Below are 24,105 nucleotides of genomic sequence, written 5' to 3'. Positions count from 1 at the left end.
GTGGAGAAAGTCCTCTGCTTTTTAGGGTTCATGTATTAGCTCGGGCTCACCCAGAAAATCCAAAAGAATTTTCCTGTTTTAAAGTTTGTAACCTTAATTACATCTGCAGAGTCCCTTTTGCCATGTCATTTGACATATTTACAGAAGCCAGGGCTTAGGGCATGGATATCTTTGGGGGACCATTTTGCCTGTCAGAGGTTAGGGGATTACAAATGTGCATTCCTTTCTCCTGTGGTATTTTCATGGCTCCCCTGCGCCCAGTCTCACCTATAATTCCCTTGTCACTGGTGACGTCTCCTTTGGCCTTCTGCCCCAGGCTTCCATGAGACCATTCCTCTGGTGGGGTCACCTTTGGGATGCAGTATCACTTAGATGGCCCGGGCCTGCTTCTCCTTGGGATCCGTATCCTGTCCATGGGAAGCTCATGTGTCCTTTGCCGCAGCTCCTGTCCTTTATCTTGTTCCATTCAGAGCCTGTCCTCCACAAAGAATAGTTTACTCTGGCTCTTTCTACCAATAGCTTTTCATTCTTGCTGTTGCTTTGCTGTAGATGTTTACCCCTCTAACTGTAAGTGGCTTTCCAATCATCAGATCCTGTTTGCAACATGTAACACAGCACAGCTGACCTCTTGTTTGTGTTTCTCTTTTTCCTTTGGGTACCGTGACACTTCTTTCCTTTTCCTGATTTGTCTCCTCTCTAGCCGATTCATACCAGTTTACTTTCCATGCCTCCTCTTTTTATTTTCTCTGAGTGTTGCCTCTGTACCTCTTGTCTTCTTTATCAATTGTTCCCTACACACTCCTTCTAGGGGATTGGAGCCCTTTTATACTGTAGAATATTCCCTATATTCTGACCCTTTGCTGTGTCTTCTACAAAGAGCAGCTATAATCAAGCTCTCTAAGAGATGTTAAACCTCAACAAACCAGAAACTGAACTTATTTTCTTATTTTTTTCCAGTTTTATTGAGATGAAATTGACATTTAACGTTGTGTAAACTTAAAGTATACAGTGTGATGATTTGATAGAGGTATATTTTTTAAGAGGATTGCCACAATAAGGTCAGTTAACACGTCCATCACCTCACATAATTATCATTTTTTTCCCTGTGGTGAGAACTTTAAGGTTTACTCTCTTAGCAAGTTTCAACTACATAATATTTTTTTAAACTAGAGTCACCATTCTGTACATTACATCCTGAGAATTTATTCATTTTATAGCTGTAAATTTGTATCCTTTGACTACCTTCACCCACTTTCCCCACCCCTCAGTCCCTGGCAACCACCAATGAACCCTGTTTCTGTGAGTTTGGTATTTTTAGATTCCACATACAAGTGATAACACACAGCATTTTTCTTTCCCTGCCTGATTTATTTCACTTAGCATAGTGCCCTCAGGGTCTATCCATGTTGTCACAAATGGCAGGACTTCCTTTTTTATGGCTGGATAGTATTCATATATATATGAGTATATAGGAATACACACACACACACACCACAGTTTCTTTATCCATTCATTTCTCAACAGACACTTAGGTTGTTTCTCTATCTTGGCTATTGTAAATAATACTGCATTGAACATGGGCATGAAGGTATCTTTTCAAGTAAGTGCTTTTGCTTTCTTCAAATAAATACCCAAAAGTGGAATTGTTGGATCATATGATAGTTCTATTTTTAATTTTTTGAGGAACCTCCGTACTATTTTCCATAGTGGTTATAACAATTTACACTCCACCAGCAATGCATAAGGGTTCTTTTTTTTTCACATCCTCCCCAGCACTTGATCTTTTTTTTTTTTTTGAAAACAGCCATTCTGACTGTGAGGTGATATAATCATTGTGGTTCTGATTTGCATTTCCCTGATGATTAATGACGTTTTCATTTCAATCCCTTTTCATAAGGGATTAATTTCCCTTTTCATGTACCTGTTGGCCATGTGTTTAACCTTTTTGGAAAAATGTTTATTTAGTTCTTCCCATTTTTAATCAGATTTTGTTTCTTTGCTTTTGAGTTATGTGTGTTCCTTATGTATTTAGGATATTAACTTCTTACCAGATATGTGGTTTGCAAATATTTTCTCCCATTTCATAAGTTGCCTTTTTATTTTGTTGATGGCGTTTTTTTTGCTCTGCAGAAGCTGTTTAATTTGATGAAATCCTTCATGTTTATTTTTGTTTTTGTTGCTTGTGCTTTTGGTGTCATGTTCAAAAAACTCATTGCCAAAACCAACATGAAGGAGCTTTTCCTCTCTGTTTTCTTCTAGGAGTTTTAGAATTTCAGATCTTAAATTTAAGTCTTTAATCCATTTTGAGTTAATTTTTGTGAGTGGTATAAGGTGGAGTCCAGTTTCTTTCTTTTCTTTCTTTCTTTTTTTTTTGCAAGTGATTATCCAGTTTTTCCTCCTTTATTGAGGAGACTATCTCTCCCTATTGAGTATTGCTGGCTCCCATTTCAAATATTAGTTGACCATATATGCATGGGTTTATTTCTGGACTCCTGATTCTGTTCTGTTGTTCTTTGTGTTTGTTTTCATACCAGTACCATAATGTTTTGATTACTATAGCTTTGTAATATAGTTTGAAATTGAGAAGTGTGATATCTCCAGCTTTGTTCTTTTTCAAGATTGCTTTGGTTATTCATGGTTTTTGGTGGTTCCATACAAATTGTAGGACTGTTTCTATAAAAATGCCATTGGAATCTTGATAGGGATTGCAGTGAATATATAGATGGCTTTGAGTAGGATGAACATTTTAACAATACTAATTCTTCCAACCCAAGAACACAGAACATTTTTCCATTTATTTGTGTCTTCTGCAGCTTTTTTCATCAGTGACTTACAGTGTTCAGTGTACAGATCTTTCACCCCTCAGAGCTGCTTGTGTATAAGTCCCTTGTGTAATTTATCCTTTATTTATCATTTTGATATGTCTCTCTGTTAGATTAAATCCATGCAGCATCATCCAACTGGTTTATCATCCCAAATAACTGCCTGTTGAATTAGGTGCATCTTTCTAACTTTTAAGATTTCTAAGGCTTTACATTTCTTTTCACCTTCAATACTATGTTTAGGTGGAAATTATCTTTAATTGCCAGTTTGCTAAATAACACAAAAATGTTAAAATAATGAGTAGGAAGAGAGATTTCATGCATTCATATCTTTTTTTTTGTTTTCTCACTTTCACTATCTGTTGAGAGAACGAAGGCTGCAAGAAAGGTCATCAACAGGCATCAAATGAATGCCAATGATGACAGAATTACTCTAACAAAAATTATTTAAATTCTGGACTTCCTGTCATCATTTGTAAGCATGGAAGAAATGGTCTAATAAAGTTGCACGAATACTTAAGTATGAATAGTAATGATCTAATCTTTGCTTGGGAAGATGTTTACTAGGCTCTTTTGTAATGTAGGAGGGAGCACATTTATAAAATGCCATCAGCATTATCTCTTAAGCATGTGTTTGAAGTGTTTATTCCCATTAAGAGCTTAGATGACCTACTATTTAATAAATATTTTAGCTTTTAGTGTGGGGAAACATAGTATAGATAATCCCAAAGGCATTCAAAAGTTAATTTTGAAACAATTTTCAGTATGTACTATCAAGTTGAATCTACTTTTGTTCAGTGGTATTTTTAAATAGGATATGTGAGGTATACAAAAAAGGATAGAACATATATAATTAATTGAAATACTTTGTGTACTCCTTTCAATCACATTCTTCTTTAATTCCTGAAGGTGAACAATACCCTGAATCTGTTGGTTTTGTTCCTATATGTTAAAAAAAAAAAAAAGTTTTCTGTGTCTTAATGATAAATGTACAGGAAAAAAACTTTTTTTCTGAACTACTTGCTGGTAAGTTGCTGACTCAATGCCTCATAATCCCTTAATATTTTAGTATTAGTCTACAAAAAAGGACATCCTCCTACTTAACCACAATATAACCACCACCATCAGGAGGCTAACACTGATCAATTTCTGTCAACTAATCCTCACACTCTTAAGTTTTACCAGTAGTACCAGCAGTGCTCTTTATAGCAAAAGAATCCTGTTCAGGACTATGTGTTGTATTCAGTTGTCATGTTTTAAAATCTCCTCAGTCTAGAAGAGGTCCTTAATCTTGTATCTTATGAATTTGAAACTTGAAGATTCCGCCTGATTAATTTGTAGAATGTCACTGAGTTTCCATTGGTATAATAAGGCTTTTTAAGTTTTGAAAGTCTGTTGGATATAAACAGGTTACCTAATACTTTAATCATTTTTTTTTCTTTGATCATAAGTGAGGTTGAACATTTCTTCACACACTTATTGGCCCTTTGGTTTACTCTTCTGTGAATTTCTTGTTCATATCTTTTGCCAGTTTTTTCCACTGAGGTTTTTTCTTTTTCCTATTGATTTGTAGAATTCATCACATACCCTTAATGCTCCTGTCAGTTTATATGAGTTGTAAGTATCTTGTCCCAGTCTGAGTCTTGTCTTTTTACTTCCTTTTTGGGGGTGGTAGGATGGATGAAAGTACAGAGATGTAAAAATCAATGTGGCCAGATTTATAAATCTTTTTATGGTTTCTGCTTTTTGTATTGTTAACCAAAATTTCAGAAAGAGAGACCTGATTGAATAAACAGGTGTTTATTTAGGGTTTGTTAGGATTGCAGCCCAGGAGATAAAGATTCAAGGACCATTTGAATTGTGTTCCTTTGGACCACAAAATGGGGGAGGGTTATAAAGGCAAAAAAACTGCAAGGTTATTTACATAAGTTGTCTGTCAAGAATTAGGACTGGAGTTAGAAAGAAGTAAGGGTGCTTGTTAGTCAGGGATTGTCTGGGGTCGGAACTGATTACGTAGCTGTGAAGGGGGACAGACTTAGCTGTGAAGGGGGACAGACTTTGAAACTGCTACGGAGTCCAAGCTGCTAACTTGCTCCTTGCATGACAGGCCAATAAATGGAGAGACTGAGGCGCTGGGGCAAAGAATAGTGACTTTATTCAGAAAGCCAGCAGACCTAGAAGATTGTGGACTAGGGTCCCAAAGAACCATCTTACCCGAGTTAGAATTCAGGCTTCTATACTAAAAAAGGTGTAGGTGTGGCTGGTTGTTGCAAACTTCTTGGTTCAGGAATCCCTTGTTCTTGCAGCTGTCCACTTAGGTCTGATTACAATGTTCCTGTAAATCTTCAAATGCTATTTCTGTTCCGGAAATTTTTATCTCTATAGGAATGAAAGTTTTATACCTTAAAGGTCAAGCCTGGGAGGCAGACCCTTAAGAATGGGCTATCATGTATATTTCAGGCTATAGGCAACTTCTTTTACAAAGGTGCAGAGTCAGCATGACTAAGCAAGGCCACAGAGCACAAAGGTTAGAGCTAAAGGAATAGATACAATATGGAGTCAGGTTTGTTCTTCTCTGTTCGAAAACTACAAGGGTGCAGCTAGCAGATACTAGGAGATGTTGTTTTGAAATGGCTGGTCCTGTTCTTGAGTTTGATACAGTTCAAGTTCTTAGAGATGCAGGAATGTGTCTGAAACCACATCAACAATGGTCTGGCCCCATTTTGGATGCCTGAGCCATAGTTGCTCCATTTAGATTTTTAAACGGTCTTAAATATGTCATAAGTATATTATTTAAGAAATCCTTCTCTATCCTGACATCATAGATCTGTTCTTCTACATTCCTAAAATTGTTAGAATTATGATATCTTTATGTCTGACGTGAGAGATTGGATCCAATACTTTTCCTACATGGATAACTAGTTTTTCTAGCAGAATTTATTGAATAGCCATTCTTGTCCATCATTTGTAATATCTCCACTGTTATACATCAAGGTATTGCTCATATGTAGGTTTGTTTCTGAGGTTTGATTTGTCCATTGGTCTGTTTGTCTAGCTCTGCATTTATATCCATTGTCTTAATTTATATAACTGTATAATAAGCCTTCATATCTAGGACCCCCGTCCCTTCTTCAAAATTGTCCTGGCTCTTCTTGGCCCCTTTGTGATTTTATATTAATTTTACAATCAATTAGTTAAGTTTTATTATAAACCCTGTTGGGATCTTGATTGGAATAGCAATAAATTTATTGATTTAGACAGGATAAATGCCTTTGTGATATTAAATTTTTCTGTGAACACTGGATATCTTATATCTGTCTATTTATTTATTTCAATTTTCTCTGTTCCTGAACTATAAAGTTTATAATTTTCTCCCTAGAGGTCATGTACATCTTTTATGAGCTTTATTCCTTGGTTTATTTCTAAAATGTAACTAGTATTTTAAAAAACTTAACATTTTTACTAAGATTATTAATTTGTGTGTTGCTTTTGGTATTCAGTAATCTTATTGAATTCTCAGTTTTTATTCTTTGTAGAGTTCCTCATATTTTTCTATGTATGTAATCAGAATATCTGTGACTAACTTTTGTATCTTTTCCTATTCTTATTCCTTTCTTTTTCCTTTCACTGCACTGAGTAGAAAACCCCAGAAAAGAGTTAATTTTTTTTTTCCTGTTCCTGAAGTATTTGGTAAAGGCCTTTTATTCATTTTACATTTCAGTTATTTGAATTAAGTTGGCTAGCCCTTCTCTAGACTCGCCTTCCAATGAGGCTGACGTGTAGTTCTGCTAATTTTTATCCTTTAAACTGAGTATATCCTCCATTACTGATTAAATGAGTGACTATGTATGATACATTTCTGTTTTCTTTTATTTACTATGTCATTAGATCAGTTTTCTAATCTTTTCATAAGAACTCTATTTTATTGGACTGTGAACATTTAACTTTATTCATCTTTGTTCCCTTCATGTCTTCACAGTGCATACTTCCTGTATTGTTGAATGAGTTAGTCTGTTTCTTCTGCTTTGGTGAATACCATGTCTAAGCAAGAAAAAATATAAATTAGTACACATAGAATTAAATACTGAGATGTCTTTGTGTTCTTAGCTTTGTAGTCAACTCAGATATCTTTGAAACTAAGGTCCAGAGGAAGAAAGAAGAGCTCAAGTGAACTGATAAAATTGAATTTGATTCTTTTTGGTACAGTTCGTGGGAGGATGGTTCTTATTGCTATCTTTATTCCACATTGCCACTCTTTGGGTACACACTAAAGATAATTTTCTTTTTTCGTTTTTAATCTTTTTTTCCGCTTTCATTGTTGGTGTTAAAGATTTATGCATAGCTATTTCTTCAGTCAGACAAATGAACACCTATTGTATTGGATGTGTAAGTGATGTCTTAAGGGTCACCAGGAGTCTTAATGAAACACCAAGGAAAACTCGTTTGTGTTAGTTCTTTAAGGGCCAATTGACTGCTATAGATTTTTTTTTTTTTTTTTTTTCTTTTTGCGGTATGCGGGCCTCTCACTGTCGTGGCCTCTCCCGTTGCGGAGCACAGGCTCCGGATGCGCAGGCCCAGCGGCCATGGCTCACGGGCCCAGCCGCTCCGCGGCATATGGGATCCTCCCAGACCGGGGCACGAACCCGTATCCCCTGCATCGGCAGGCGGACTCTCAACCACTGCGCCACCAGGGAGGCCCGACTGCTATAGATTTTTACTAACAGTTCGCTTATTTCAAGTATTAGCATTTTTTACAAATCTACTTTTCCGTATCATGGGTGTTTTTATTTCTTATAAACTATAGAAGTATATTTTGGGTTGACCAGATAAAACGAGAGAGGTTCTACGTAATGCTTCGTTCTGATCTATTAGTTGTCACCCATCTCCCTCTCCTTCAGGTAGAAATTGAAAAATTCAGGGAAAGGTTGTTTAAAAGCAATCCAAATAATAATCCAAGTCGGGGAGGAGGAGGAAGAGAGGGTAGAAGTGTAAGGCTATTGTCAACTTGATTCATGGGTTGTGTTTGTCAGGGGGATAATGTCAGTGCCTCGTTGTTTCTTCTAGATCCAGATAAATGAGAAAATAAATGATTTAGGAGCCTTAGATTTTGCCTGGTGGGAGTTCATGGAACCAGTCCAATGGTTAGAAAGGAGAGTTTTAAAAGGATAAAGGTTATGATAATGTTTAAGCTTGCTCTTTCACTAATTAGGAAGTGTGCAGGTACAGCCTTTCCAAAAGATGAAGGCTTTTTTTTAGTCTTATATTCTTCTCTAGAAAAGTCAGCCTTTGTGCTTTGTGAAATAACCCTTTTATCCTTTATGTAATTTACAAAGAAATGGCTTTGCTTAGAAAAGTTGAAAAGCAAATAAGTGAATGAAACCCTTTTTATAAGTAGCAGTGTTCTTTTCTGCTGGATTATGTAGCAGTTGCCTGTGATTGTAGGTGCTTATGCATAAGCTTGAACAGTTTCAGCCAGATTATATTCCAAAGTAGAGTTGTGCGGCATGCTGCATATTCATCTCATTTCTTGTCTATTCTGCTAAAATTTATAGCATGTGAGAAAAAAGTGGTATTTAAGTTTCTTCTATGTTTGTTTATTCCCTGATACTGGCATTAGGTTAAATTGTAATTTGGTTTCAAATTGAAATAGTTTGCACTCTTTCTATAAGCTCCAGTTAGAATATTCGGTTGAATAACAACGTTTATGAGTTTGTTGTAAATCTCTGGGTAAATGCTATTTTATGGCGCTGTCCTGTTAATGAGTTAGCTATCTGATTTCCTGTTAATTTTAATTGGGATTGAGTAAGGACATTGTGGATAGAACAGTGAATCCAACCCCACTATTGATGAAACCAAAAAATCTGACCTCTTTAGAATCACAGTTATATTAAAAAAAATGAAAGGATTATATAAAGGTTATAAAACCTTATATAAAGGTTAATATAAGAACATAGTAAAAATGATGGACAAAGAAAGATAAGCTGTTTTTTAGCTCTAGCATATTTATGGGCATCTTCAATATAAAGTAGTAATAGGACTTCCTTGGTGGCACAGTGGTTAAGAATCCGCCTGCCAATGCAGGGGACATGGGTTTGAGCCCTGGTCTGGGAAGATCCCACATGCCACGGAGCAACTAAGCCTGTGCGTCATACTGAGCCTGCGCTCTAGAGCCCGCGAGCCACAACTACTGGGCCCGTGTGCCACAACTACTGAAGCCCACGCACCTAGAGCCCGTGCTCTGCAACAAGAGAAACCACCGCCATGAGAAGCCCACGCACCACAACAAAGAGTAGCCCCGCTCCCTGCAACTAGAGGAAGCCCATGCGCAGCAATGAAGACCCAACGCAGCCAAAAATAAATAAAACAAACAAACAAAAATAAATAAATTTATTAAAGAAAAGTAGTAATAAATTTAATTCCAAGTTCCAGGGTTTTGGTTGTATTTATCTTTTACAGGTTTTCTAATTTTACTTAAGCCTAATCTAAGGATACAGTATATTAAATTGCAGAACTACATGAGATTCATGTAGTTAATGTGCACTATTTGGGAGTACATAATTACCTGGAATGAGATCATGAAATCTTTGATGTTTTTATTTGGCACTAAACCACTCATGGTAGTAAGAACATTCCTCAGTAGGGATAAACATCAGCAAGACCTTTTGACATTGTGTGATATGGAAGATGAATTCCAATGTGGTGAAGGACAGAATTATACTTTTAGAAGAAGTATGGGTAAAATTGCTCTGGTAGGATGTTAGCTCTGAGGTCTCAGGAGAAGTAATTAGGGGATCATTGTGGACCTTGTATAACCAATTTGTGGCTGTAGTGAAAAAAAATTAGCAAAACTGCTACCAAGAACAATTATTTTGGCTTTAACCCATGAAACAAAGCACTGAACACTACTGAAATGAGATGATAACTGTTGACTTAATCAGAATGTTTGGTTTTGATATTGCTGTGCTTCCTATTTTTACCGTTTAATATTATGCTTATTGATCCTCATGAATGTTTTGATCCATTATTGTACTGTTTTTTGCAGGATACATTTTATAACTCTAGTCATGCTTCTGCCTGTCTGTTGTGTTTTTCCTCTCTGGGTAAATTTCCTCACACCTGACCATCTTCAATTTGCTGCTCGTGTATTCACTTAATTCTCCAAATAAGTCAATCATTTTAAATTTAGTCTGACTCTCCATGGCATTAACTATCCCACTCAACTTGATGCATGTAAATTTAGTGAACATGCTGTCTTGTAAAATCCACATCCATGAATGAAAATAGTGAGTCTAATGTTTGTAATTCAGTTGAAAAAATGTCCACTCTCTGTTTGCCATTCTCTGCTTGATTACACCTTGGTGCTCACTAGTTGCATGTATGTGCATGAGTATTAAGATTACATCTTTTTTTCTCTCTTAGTTTTGCCAGAGAAGAAGTGGAAGGTATTTATTTTGTGTTGGTATTTTATCAGCCTAGGATGGAGTCAAGGTGTCTAAAGATAGTAGCAAACTTGGATTTTCCTGGTTTGTGGGAACTTCTGGCCCCATCTGACACATAGGAAAAATCCTTTGGAGCATCTTAAAAGCTGCTGGCTTGACTACATGTCATTGACCTGGTTTCCAGGTCAGGGCCACAACTACCCACCTGGTGTCTTTGTGCAAGTTAGAAAAATGTGTACACCTTCTTTCCTCTGAGAGGACACAGCACCACACAAAGTCACACAGCCTGGTGAGTGAAGTCTTGGTAGGATCTCAGCGCTATTCACCTCTCAAGCAGGTGCTGCTTTGCACAGCTCACCCACACATTGACGGTTCCAGGTCACAGAGGTTGTGTGTGGTTCTGCTAGTGCTCCCTGAAGACATGATGGATTTTAGCTTGGCCAGTTTTACCTGTGCCAGTACCACTGCCTGGAGACCCTGCCTCTGGAGCTGGACTTTGTTTCCATTACTCTTCAAGGCTGGGGCTGTGAGTATTATCTCTGGCTCCAGCTCCATTTCCCAGAAAATAACCTGCATTTCATGTTTGTCCCAAAATAGGATTAGCAAATTCTATTTGAGAAGTTTTATTATATCTCATTTGACAAATATCTAAAAAGTATATGCAATATAAAAGAGACAGCAAGTGTAGAAAAAAGTTCTTTTAAAAATTATCTGTGAAGGAGGAAAAAGAAAGGCATATACAAAGGAGAGCTAGGGTTGAGGGGAGGCTTTTTTCTTTTAATTTTTAATCCATTAAGGATTAACATGTTTATATACTGAGACCCAACCAACTGAGAAGAATTTAGTGAAACGGGATTAAAACAGGGTAATTGATGTGCAGTGCCCTTTTAGGAGGTGAGAGGAAAGAGGATCCAGAGCATAAATGAATGGGATTATCTTTGGATAGAGGCAAGAGTTGGCACAGAAAAATTAGTGTGCAAATACATTGGTAATAGAGGAAACAGGAAATTGAATTATAGGTTCCTTTTCATGGAGGAAATTAAAATTTGCTTACTGAAAATGGTAGGTAGAAGCAATGGTTTCATAGCTCCTGGAGCATGGCAAGTTTGAAATGAGTACTCTAGGGAATGTGAGGAGAGACCACAAGGATTTCCCATCAATGTTGTAGGAAGTGATGGACCATAAGAGCCTAATTGGGAGAAAATGGAGGGGGTCACGACACTGGAGGTTTTATTGAGGTCAAAAAATAGGTGGCTTGGGAGTGGGAGAAGTGAAAAGATAGAAGATTGAGGTCAGAGAAAAGGATCTTGTAGATTATGATTATACTAGAGGTGGAACAGTTTTTAGCTAATGAAAAGGCTCAGGGGTGGTCATGAAGACCGTGGCTGAGGAAAGTGGAAATGAAGATTGCTGGTTGTGGGTGTGAAGGCGTGGGCTGGCAGAGGAGTCAACACAAGGTGTTGGCTGCCGAGCATGTCAGATGGCATTAGCCCCAGAGGAAGTGGGATTTTAGATAATGGAGATAAATAATATGGAAATAAGAATGGAGAGACAAATCTAAGCTACAGGACTGTGGCCAACTTACAGGATTTCCCGAAGTTTCAATTCTCTTATCCATAAAGAGGATAGTACATACCTCAAAGGGTTATTACTGAGTATTAAATAAATTATGCTTATAAGTGTTTTAGCAGAGTGCCTGGCTCAGACTTAACTGTCATTTAAGATTATAGAACTACCAGGTCCTTGTGAAAAGGTGTAGCAAGTGTTGCTTGGAGAATGAGTGAGAAGGATGGTTCAGAGAGCAGATTTGGAATGAAAATGGGAAGACATGTGAGCAACTTGAACTTTGTGTTTTGGAAAATTCCGAAGGATGCCTGACCTTTAGGTTTGGAATGGACTTCTGTTACCTGTGTCTTAACTCTTCCTCTCGGTAGCCTCAGATTTGTCTTGATAGTGGTTTCTTTACTTCCCTCCCCTCCATCAAGTTTGTGTGTATTTATTGTGGCCAATACACTACAAACTTTTATTTAGTGGACGTTTAAAAAACTACTGTATTTTTAAAGAATGTAAGATGTTCCATTTTCTTGTTCTTTTCAAATTATTTTTTAAAGCAGAATTTTAATGAATATTTTAATTTAGTTTTTAAAAAACTTTATTTTGAAATAATCTTAGACTTACAGAAGAGTTGCAAAAATAGTACAGAGAATTATTTTATACCCTTCACCCAACTTCCTCTAATGCCAGCATCTTATATAACTTTAGTGCAATTATTAATACTAAGAAATTAATGTTGGTACAGTAGTTACCAAACCACAGACTTTATTCAGATTTTAGCAGCTTTCTCACTCATGTGCTTTTCCTGTTCTAGGTTACAGCCCAGCATCACATCTTATGTTTAGTTTGCCATGTTTCTTTCATCTCCTGATCAGTGGTACTTCCTCATCTCTCATGACCTTGACACTTCCCAAGAATCCTGCTTATTTTTTAGCATGCCCCTTAATGTTTTTTTCTTCAGTATTTCTTCCCTGTATTTCTGAAATCTGCCCCTAGTGCCAGTCAGACTCACAAAGTGAAGTAGCACAGTGATTCAATTTAAGTATAGTTTTTAATTAGAAAGTAATTAACTAGAGGAAAATTACTTTTTGATGCTGCAACTCCCAATTTCCCCAGGCAAAAACTGTGTTTAAGCATGTATATGAAGGTAGTTAAGTGAGTTAATTCATAATATATGTTGCTAAGGTATTAATAGAACTTTCACAACAAAACCAATAATTACTCTTCAGATTGACAGACACTAAAGTTTTGATTGATGACTACTCAAAAAATATTTTTAAATGAGCTATATTCAGTTAAGTAGCCAACTGATCAGGTTTTTCCATTTAAAGAAATAGATATTTATCTCATACCCACTGAAATATTAGCCTCCTTCAAATCATTCCTCAGGCCTTGTACAATTATGTGTTCTATGTATTTCCTGTTTATTATTTTATTTGTTACAGATATTTATTGAGTTACATATATATCAATATATAGATATATATTGAAGTAAGCTGTTTTTCAGGGCTGTTATAAAATCTGTAGCTACAGTATCATTCTGTATCTATACAGTGTACGACATGTCCTGACCTACATTTGAATGGAAGAACTGGTTAACACACAGAAGTTTATATTGCTTGTGTAGGCCATAAATGTGGGTTTCTGTATTATTCAGTTCTGCTTAGAAAGAAGCCTTATTATAATATAAAGTAAGTTATTTTCAAATGGTGTAGTGGACACTGTTGGTGCCCCTCCAAGACGCCCTTCCCCAGGCTGGTTGCAGGCGTACCCAGGTGTGAGTGTTGGCTCCTGGTGGTTCACAGCTGCCCTCTTAATCCAGAGGTTTGGCCTCAGGGAACTGGGATCCTGCAGCTAAAGGCTGACTGACTTGGGCGGTGTCAAGGCTGGCCTCTCCCTCCAGGTACTATCTACTGCTGTGCACTTCAGGCTGAAGCGAGAATCCAGCTGAGGCCACATTTTCGAATGTCCCTGTCTCAGTCCCCTTTTCCTGAGAGCATCCCCCTCATTAATCACCTGCACCTGCATCCCTGTCCCAGGTCTGCCTCTAGGGAACGTTACCTAAGACAACGGAAATGCGATATGATCATACTAAGCAGCTGTGAACTCACTAATGTGAAAACTGATGACTTGCTCACAGGAGACCCTTTACAGTTATCTGGAAACTGCACTGGACTGGGTGTCTGGGCTCCAGTTCTCAAGCTTCTAACAACCAGATAGCTCTGAAAAGTCATTTCATTTCTATGAGCCTGTATTTTCTGTTGTGTAATACATACATGGAGTCTAGACTATGTGATATTCAAAATCTCATGCTGAAGGTTTTGCCTCAAGGCAGGGGCTTATTAAATAGAGATGCTTGGCTCCCGCATTGCTTCCCACCTCCAGGTTCTTGGATAGCTTTGGAAGATGTTCAGCTTAACTTGAATTGGAACTGTAACATAAAATATGGATGTGCATTTTCTGGGAAAAGCTTCCAATACATTTCACTAGGACTCTGTGACCCTCAGAGTTTCAGTGCCAGTATCTTGTAGAGTTTTCTTCTTTTTTAGCCCTGTTCTCCACTGATAAAGATTCAAAATCCATTCTAAAAATCCTGTACCCTGTTCCATAGATACATACTTTTTTTTTCTTTCCATCACTCCCTTATTTCTCTTTTTCCTTTTGTAAAGGGCAGAACTTTTCTTACTCTTTCGAGTGCCATTTCTTCCTGGATGTAAAGAGAAGGACCATCTGTTAGATGAAGTTACATACCTAGTGAGTGATCCTGGAAGGTTTGTGCGATTATGTAGGTGATTCCAAACTTCTCTGTAGTATCATTTCTTCTTTGTTTCCTCTTGTTTTTTTTTTTTTTTTTTTTTTTTGCAGTATGCGGGCCTCTCACTGTTGTGGCCTCCCCCGTTGCGGAGCACAGGCTCCGGACGCGCAGGCTCCGGACGCGCAGGCTCAGCGGCCATGGCTCACGGGCCCAGCCGCTCCGCGGCATATGGGATCCTCCCAGACCGGGGCACGAACCCGTATCCCCTGCATTGGCAGGCGGACTCTCAACCACTTGCGCCACCAGGGAGGCCCTCCTCTTGTTTTTAAGCAGCCACTGTCATCAAACTTTCGTTATGGAGTTGAGTGTCATATTTAGACAAGAGAGGTGGGGTAAGCCAGAGGAAAGAAGTTGGGAGAACTCTGGGTTTCTTCCTTAATTCCAAACATACAACTTTTGTGTATAAGCTCATGTCATCTCGAAGATGCCTTTCCAGAAAGAAAGCAGTAGCCTTTTCTTTCTTACAACTCTCCACCTTAAAATTTTATTTTGATTTCTGCCACAGCTAATGGGTTTTCTGTTTTTTAGTTTTCTATATCTATTAAGTATTTTAATTTGCTGGTTAAAGAGGCTGGGTCACATTTGGCCATTAGACAGAAAATAAAAAATACAGTGAATAATTTAAAACAGATGTTCTCTGTGCTCTTAGGTGCCCCTCACACACACCTTTTATAACAATTGCTCCTTAACTTCCTCATTACTTTTTCTTAGTTAAATTCTTTATAGATTATATAAGCTGTCTCCACTCATAGTTTTAAAAAAATCAACATATAATGCCTTACTGTACTATATAATAAAACAGTATGTATTTCATTGTAAACAGTTGGCCATCGACTACTCAAGAAGGCACAATAAAGTCACATTCTGGAGTCTTTGCCTCATGCCACTGTGAGTACAACAGCTACGATGTAGGTTGATATAGGTGTGTTGTTCTGTTGATTCAGATACCACAAGCAGCATTGTCCTGGGATACCTAAATTTCAGAAATGGAATACAAATGATGGTAAAGCGTAAAACAAAAACAGTGTAACTATAATGTACAGAGTAGTTGGATTCTTGGAAAATTCAATGTATATTAAGTTACATAATATATAAAGTATTAAATATGTAACAATTTACATATTAATTCTGTTGTACATCTAATTTCGTTGAATTAGAGTCTAGGCGTAGATAATTATGATTTTCCCTCTGTCGTTCTGTGTATCTCTCTGTGAGACGCAGGACAGTTTCTTATTGTGTAGGATTAGCTCATGTGTTGCAGAATGTCTAGCACACCTTTCCCCTGTAAATGCTGGTAGCATCACCTCAGTCACCATGACAACCAAAATGCCCCGAGACATTTCCAGAATACTTCCTACGTGGTGTTAAGGTGTATTGAAAATCACTGGCTTAGAGAAAAAAAAAAGAAACAAAATAAACCATTATTCACATAATAGGATATTTCTAACCAGAATAGCCAAGAGTGACATTACTAATTGCTACCTTTTATTGGAGTGTCAAATGGGACAACTTCTAAGATCTTAAATTTTGTATCAAGGTGAAATGAAGGGAATTTTGACTTTTAATTGCTTCAAAGTTTTGGTAGCCAAAAACCGAGTCAGCTAAAGGCATAAACTACAGTGTCTGAATTGTAGGACCCTTATAAAACTTAGAAGAAATTTAACTTTCTGGGCTCCCTAGGTGATCCAAAGTCCCGATTTTTACGGGCACGTTTCTGAGTGGATATGTAGGTTATATACATTAAGATGTCCTACACTGCACACAGATGACCCAAGGCTAAGATCAGGAGGAAATCCATTTGAGCTGCCCTCTCCTTCGGCCATTTTTGTCTTACCTCAGCCTCCCTTCCTTTGTCAACTGAGCTGATAGATTCTGGTCGCAATTCATATCTTTATGTGGATATCATTGACTTGCATGTTTTAGTCAGAATTAGGCCTGTAGCAAGATCTAGCTTACTTAAACCTTTATTTTGATTGGTGCTGTTGAGAAATGTTAGGTTTTTAGGTGGTACTTCTTTTTATGAGTGCCACTTTTATGTGATTTAGAACATGCAATAAAATAATTAATGAATATTTTTGATAGGGGTGGAGAAGAGACAGTTAAAACTGTAGGATGCTTCACCTCTTGCTAGGATCAGTATTAGGTATTTGGTATGTGCTTGTAGCTTATCAGAATCTGGACAGGGATTGGCTTATTTACCTTTTAATTCTTATGATATATGGAGCAGCGCTTTCAGAATGGTGCAAGATGGCTTCAGGTACAGCTTTTTAAAAAATATGTTAATATTTTAAAATATATTTATCTATATAAATTATAAATATTATACATTGCATATAATATATAATATTTATAATTTATATAGATAAATATATTTTTATATGTAATATATATATTTCACAATTATATATAAATTGTGAATCCTAATAAGCTTATGGAAGGCAGAAATCTTCAACTGTCTAATTATCTATAGTGATGTGAATGTAATTTTACTAGCCTGCTGTGAATTTAAAAAGTTTTTCTGGTAAGTGTTTTACCTGCTAAAATGATCTAGAATACTCTGTTCTCTGTATCTCCAGGTCCCTTCTCTTTTTTCTCCTGGCAGAGCTACATGTAAATCATTCCAAAACAGTTAATGCTGCTTTAGTCACAAATTATTGATTTTCTGTTCATTGTGTATGTAGAACTGTTGCTCTACTTAGATTCTAAAACGAGGCTTTTTAATTGTGTTTTCCAGGAAGATATGAATTTAAATGAAGATAAAAAGGCACCATTGCGGGAAAAGGACTTCAGCATCAAAAAAGAAATGGTGCTGCAGTACATTAATACTGCTTCCAAGACAGTAAGTAAAACTGTCAAGTTGAGAAGTACTGCTGAAGCATGTTGTGGTATGGAAAACAATACATTTGCCTAATGAAGTGCCTAAGTTTGCAGGTAACTGTAATCATAGAGCTTTTGTATGTATAATTAAAGGTACAAGTATTATAATAAGTTTGTTTAATTTGAAAGTATTTCTCACCTTATAACTTTTAAACTGCTTTTGCTGTTTGGCCATTCACACTGTTAAGAAGCACTGTGGTTGCTTGGTCCACTCACTCTAGGACACCCCTCCTTGTTAGTGAATTAAGATGGGTATTGATTTCTAATGTCACTTATAAACTGGGATAATACTTGTATTGTAGAAAAGTGAGACTGATTTTACTCTAACTACCTAAATCAGGATACATAATAGTGGCTTAGAGGCATATCTTTAATGTGAGTGTCCCTGTGGATAAAATTAGCTTGTTACAAATTATAACTGTAGACACTGAAAGGAGCATTAAGAATCCACGTGGCTGCCACTTTTCTAGGGAAACATGAAATATTTGGGTGGAAGTAATAACTAAATGGCTGAGAAACATGACCGGCACACAGAATCAATTATATTTATTTCATGGAACAACAAATGAGCTTTGTTGTCATAAAAAAAATTGCGACTAAGTGGATTGGATGAAAAATATAAAATGGAAGCTAATGAAGAAGCAAGGCTCGGTAGAAAGACAGTAGGAAATGCTTTTGGCTGAACATAAAATAGAATTGGATTGGAGAAAAATAACTAAACACACTGTAGTTTTCAGTGGATACTTTAACCCAAGGCCAGCTTATAAGAATATAAGTTATTTATACTTTAACTCCATTTATCTACTAGACCAGTCAGTGATTCTGAGGTATTTCTTTTGGAAGAAAGACTCAAGTGATGTTTAATTTTTAAACATGTCTCATTTTTTGGCTGCCTGATGTTCAGATGTAGAATTCACTGAGTACTGTGCTTTTCCCAGTTCTTTCTATGGGCTCTGTATCTTGCCATTGAGATGTGAATTGCTTTTGTCCCTTGATGATACTTGCCCATCACAAATTAACAGTGGGGATTTAGGAGTCAGAGCTCCGTGTTTTGATCTTGGACATCTTATTTTATCTTTCTGATCCTCAATCCCCTCGTCCATAAGATGGGGCTGATACCTACAGCATAGGCTTGTTGTTAGAATTAAATTGTTTATTCTGTGATTAGAACGTAACAGATTTTTAACTGGTGGCTGCCTCTTGTGGTAGCAGTGGTTGTAGTAACAATTGTTTGTTTTTTATTTTTCTTTGTGATTTACTGTTGAAATTCTTACTGTTGAAATCATTACACCGCAATTAAAAATATAAATAAATGTACCTCAGTAAAAATACAAATTTCTTATTAGTGAGTCTACATTTCTAAGACATTCATTTGTTCACTCAACACATTTATTAAGCGTCGGTATGTCAGGCACTTAATAAAAGTGTCTGTATTTAAGGCCCTAGTGATTGAGCACCAAGATAGTGTGTCATTGTATCCTATGGAGCAATGAGACACAGATGACAGAAACACACAAACACATGTAATGGGAGGTGAAATGTGATGTGGGGAGAAAAATGCAGGGGGAGTGGAGATGGTGTACCTGTTTTATGTAGAGTCATCAGGGCAGAGTCTCCTGTTAGGGAATTTTAAATCCAACAAGCATGAATCCACTTAATATAATTACAAGAGATAATACATTAGTTAGAACTGGTATAGAAAACCCTAGCATAATAGTGCAGTTTAATTCTGGAATTTCAGACAAACAGAATTTTTAATAGAATAAACTGACTTTTTAATAGAATAAACCATTTTGAACTTCTTCACAGTGGATCTGTTTCAGCTTACATTCACTGATTTTAAAGTTTAATACTCCATTTTGGACTTGGGCTGGAATTCATTTACCAGAATTAAATAATTAGATTATCAGGATTGAAATAGATTAGTTATCCAAAGTATGATTAAAGCATTTAATTGGTGTGTGGAGAGTCATGGCTTTTCCTAGGAGGGTTCTGAATAATTCAGCAAATGGTTAACATTGTGGAAAGTTCAATCTGACCAGTCATCTATTTTTGCTCTGGAAGTAAAAACACATTTTATTAACTCTAGGATATGGACTTTGTTATGCTAGTATATTTAGGTCAATGAGTATTGAAAAGGTTTCTCTGAGAAAAACAAAGTTCATAGATAGGTTGTTCTAGAGAGGATGTGGGGACTTTGTCAGATGTTAACATTTTAGCCTTAGAATTTGCTTTGAGATTCTCTTTTGTGGGTAAGCATTAATATTATTTTTTGGAAAATAGTTTTGATGCCTCCAGTTGATTTTTTTGAAAATGCTTTTGAAGTGTTAACACTCGGACTAGCCCTAAAGTAGATCAGCTTGGTTTTAAAATAGGAAAAAACAAAAAAAACAATAAAAACCATCGATCAAACTAGGTTGTTTCCAAGATCTTAGTAGGTTTCAGTTTAGGTGGCCAAATAGTAAGACTGAATTTCTTCAGTTAGGAAAGATTATTAAAATTTACTAAGCAAATATCATATTTGAGGCTAAAAATGCCAGATTCACGTGTTTCTAAGTTCCTAGGGTGTGGGTATGTGATCCAGGTTTGGCCAGTACAGTCTGATGGCCAGGTCTGGTGGGGGCTTCTGAGAAAGGTTTCTCTCCCTCATAAAAGGGTCCAGAGCAGGAAAGCTGCCTTTCCCTGCTACTTGTCTTGGCTGTGAGGGGGTGTGGGGTGCTTGACGCCTGACGTCATGGAGCTGCTGCTCTGGCCCAGTGTGGTCCTGCCTCCAAACTCTTCCATTATGTGAGGTGATGCCAGTTCTTATTGAAGCTGCTTTAAGCTGGGTTTTTGCTTTGCTGCTGTAAACATCCTGATAGACCATCCAGATACACTTTGGCCTATGTGGGCTATCTCTTTAATTCGCTCTGGAAATTTCTCTTTCCATCCAAAGGAGTATCTTAAAAGATCCTCCCCTCACCCAGTATACTCAGAGCATAGATGGGGAGGCACTACAAGGCCAGGTGCCCATCCCTTGGTAAATGACTTGTGCTTAGCAGCAAGTTTATTGGAGAAAACTTCTGTCAAAAAAGAATGATACAGATTTTACCTATGTACGATTACTTGCTGGAGGGTAAGACTATTCTGCAATTAGTGGTAAGGACCTTATAAGTAGGATGTGACATGATAGTCCAAATGGAAGAGAACCCACAGTTCCTGAACAAGGTAGGATGAAGAAAATTCTAGAACAAGAGAGGATCTCTTAAACCACAATTGCCAAAGAATTTTCCTATTTTCTAAATGGAAGTGAGCTAGAATTTAAAATACAAATCTACCATATAAATGTATTTAATTATGCTTAACCCAACTGTAAGTATAATTCTGTTTTATTACGTGTGGTTCAATTATTTTTAATCCTTTTTTTTCCTTAAACATTTTTTAAAGCCCCCTTCAGTTATTAAGTGATGATTTTTGTAGTCAAGATTCTTGTGCTTTGAGTGGAACCAACCAGGCTTGGGAGATATATCCTAATAGAGTTGCTGCCTTCACCAAGTTTTCCTTTTCTTATTTCTTCTTTGTTTAGGTGTATCATACCCTTTATCTGTGACATCAGTGTATATGTTGTGTTTATTTTCTGGGTGTATTTTGTCTGGCTAATATGGAAGTCTCCCATGACAGGGTTAACAGAAAACCATGGATTAATTTATATGCAACTAAAGAATGTGTTAAAGAGGATAGCTGTAGAGAGTAGGATTTAGATCAGTGAGTTGCCTACACCCCCCTACTCCCACGCCAACCCGATGCAAAGGATTAGTAAAAATAAAATCTCTTTTCTATTTGTTGAGAAGAAAGAATTTGCTGTTCCACTTTTAGGCTTTTTCAGGGTGATGCGTGGCAATTCAAAACGAGAGACAACTTAGAGAGGTCAAAACCTATATCCCAGAAAGTGAAAGGAGGAGGAGGAGAATCAGCCAGGTGTGTCTGAGCGATAGGACAGGCGAACCAGAAAGATGTCTGGTCCTCTGTGGGGGAGGTGGAGTTTCAGGGGAGAGAGAGAGAGACGTTTAAAGAGTTTTGAGGGACATTTTGTTTTATGCTGTGTAGTATAACACCTTTGTGATGTCTTTAAGAACGATTATGTCTCTAAGAACCATTCATCTTCTTTTTCTTTTTTTCCTAATTTATTTTTATCTATTGAGATGACGACACTGTCCAGGAAGTTTACTTCTATACAGACTACAACCACTACAACTACGACCTATCAGCACATGGTCTTTTTTGGCTGTACCATTAGGTGTGGATATAATGCTTTAAAAATCTCTCTTCAAAATGCATACTTCTAGTTCCTGAGGATTGCACTAGGTTGGAATCCAACGTTCTTACAGGCTCCTTGACATCCCCCGCCACCCCCCAATATGTCATTGGAAACTATCCCAGCTGCAAGTAACAAGCTCATTTTAGGTGGGCTGACATGAAATAAAAAAGGCCTAATCTCACATTTCTGAGGTGCATAATTATAACATCCATCCTTTATTCCCTATTTGCATTTAGTTTTTTCCTTTTTGATTTCTTTTTCCAGGGAATGAAGTAGAAATCCTCTTTTATAAGTGCTCCTGGAAGTTTACTAGCTTCCTTTGACTTTGTTTCTAATTTTTTTCTTTCCTAGTCAATCTGGACTGCGGTCAAGTGACTTCAAGGGCTCCTCCGAGGCATTTGTTAGAAAAGTTTGGATGGCGTTTAGCTTTACTCATTGAATCCTTTCTTAAATATTTCTGTAGTTCTTGGTTAGTCTTCTTTAATAAAAAATAAAGTTAAATAACAAGTATTATAGAACATAATTTTAAAAGGCACATAGAAAGATTGTAACAAAAGTTTCTCATGATGAAATGACTGAGTGTAAATTGAGTTTGTAATTGCAGGATTATAGACTTCCACGTATGTGTATGTATATAGGTGTGTATATGTAGTGTTCAAAAGTATTTTGAAAGGTATTATCACTTGTTCTAGCTCAGTAGGTCATGGTGTTCTCAAACATGGTGGACAGAGTTTTCTGCAGTATCAGCCTTCTAGGCATATTTTGATCAGAAGAGAACTGTGTTTTGAGAAAATATTAGTTGTGTGTTCATTTGTATGTATGAACGTTTTCTCCAAGTAGAAAATCTAGACTTGATTGAGGGTGTTTTCATAACTTTCAGTGTGTATTTTATTTTTTAGATTTCAGTTTCATATGTAAATTTTGGAAACATTGTCAGATACAGGTAAATCAAGTTATTGTCCTTGTTTTATTTCCTCTATTTTTGTCATCATTGTTATTTAAAAAGCTTATATATTTTAACCACTAGAAACTTAGATGAACCATAAATAGTTACACATTCTTGGTAAAATAAACACGGGTTATTTTTTGGCTTACATTTCAGGTTAGGGATTTGATCAAAGCATCCCTGCCACATAAAAACTTGGTAAAAGTGGCTGGAACTCAGTATTAGACACTTATCTGTTTATCATCAGTACCCTTACAATACTTTGCCTGTTTGTCTCCAGGTCTTGCTTGCTGACTAGGAGAAAATTTCAGAGCCTCAGGGCAATGAAACAACTTCTTCTTAAGAGTATTTCCTAATCTGTCTGGCATTTTAATTTCCATTTGTGCCTATATAGGACAGGTTTATTTATGTACAATTAAAATTATCTTCTAACAGCTCAGATTCATCCAGCTTTCTTACAAGTCGTTCTGAGCAGCACCAGTGGTGTATAGTGTTCTCTGCTGTTACTGCATTGTGTTTTTGTTTAGGCAGGAGATGAATATGAAGAAAGCAGTCATCTTTTCTTTTTTTTTATAGGATGAAATTATATTAGGTTCAAACTAGAATTGTATATTTTTGGTCTTTTAAAAATCTTATGGCTCGTTAAGACATCTTTTCTTTCATTACAGCACTTTTTAAAAGATTCTCCAGATATAGAAACATTGTTATTTACTAGTAAAATTTACTAGAATTTTAGAGCCTGACAGGGCCAATGGTGCTTATACCAGTTGTGGCATTAGAGGTCATCTGAGGTTGTTTTCATCTTGGTTATTGAGTTGTTTCTTGATCTAAGATATTTTTCTATGTTCATGCTTACTTTTTAGACTTTAATGAATATAATTAAGCTTATTTCTGGTAACTGCAAATGTAGTGAAAACTTTGAAAGTGCCAGAAAGAAGAGGCATGTGATTATAATGGAGATGAAAGTGAAGAGCAAATATCCATATGGAATGAACCTTTTGAAAGAAGGAGTAGTTCTGAAGGAATAAGTGAAAAATTGAGAAAAATGCTATGTATTATGTACAGTTGTTTTTCAGTGAATGAAGGGAAAAGGCATGTCAATGGAAATAATCAATAAATGATCTATAATGGGAATAGAAAATAATTTTATTTGAGCCAAGCTGAAGACTATAGCTTGGGAGACAGCCTCTCAGATAACTCTGAGGAACTGCTCTGGAGAAGCATGGTTTTCAGCACAGTTTTATGTCTTGTCAGAACAAAGAACATCAAACAAGTCAGGGATACATTCCTTCAGGGTTTCAAAAAAATACCCAAAACACAGATCAGCATGTACACAGTATGGCCTTGGCATCTGG

At 36.7% G+C, this 24,105-nt stretch overlaps 1 protein-coding gene across 3 annotated transcripts in view; it reads left to right on the top strand.

Annotated features, from left to right (window-relative positions):
• Nucleotides 1-24,105, top strand: part of DIAPH3 (diaphanous related formin 3) — a 550,032-nt gene that overhangs the window by 58,400 nt on the left and 467,527 nt on the right. For all 3 annotated transcript variants that reach the window (XM_060080302.1, XM_060080301.1, XM_060080303.1), the window contains one exon: nucleotides 17,365-17,469. In XM_060080302.1, coding sequence (XP_059936285.1) covers nucleotides 17,365-17,469 — 105 coding nt within the window. The remainder of the gene's footprint in view (nucleotides 1-17,364; nucleotides 17,470-24,105) is intronic.

The sequence above is a fragment of the Mesoplodon densirostris genome, chromosome 17, assembly GCF_025265405.1.
Source record: "Mesoplodon densirostris isolate mMesDen1 chromosome 17, mMesDen1 primary haplotype, whole genome shotgun sequence".
Classification (NCBI taxonomy): domain Eukaryota; kingdom Metazoa; phylum Chordata; class Mammalia; order Artiodactyla; family Ziphiidae; genus Mesoplodon; species Mesoplodon densirostris.
Note: the sequence above shows the minus strand (reverse complement) of the source record. Positions and strands in the feature narration are given on the sequence as shown.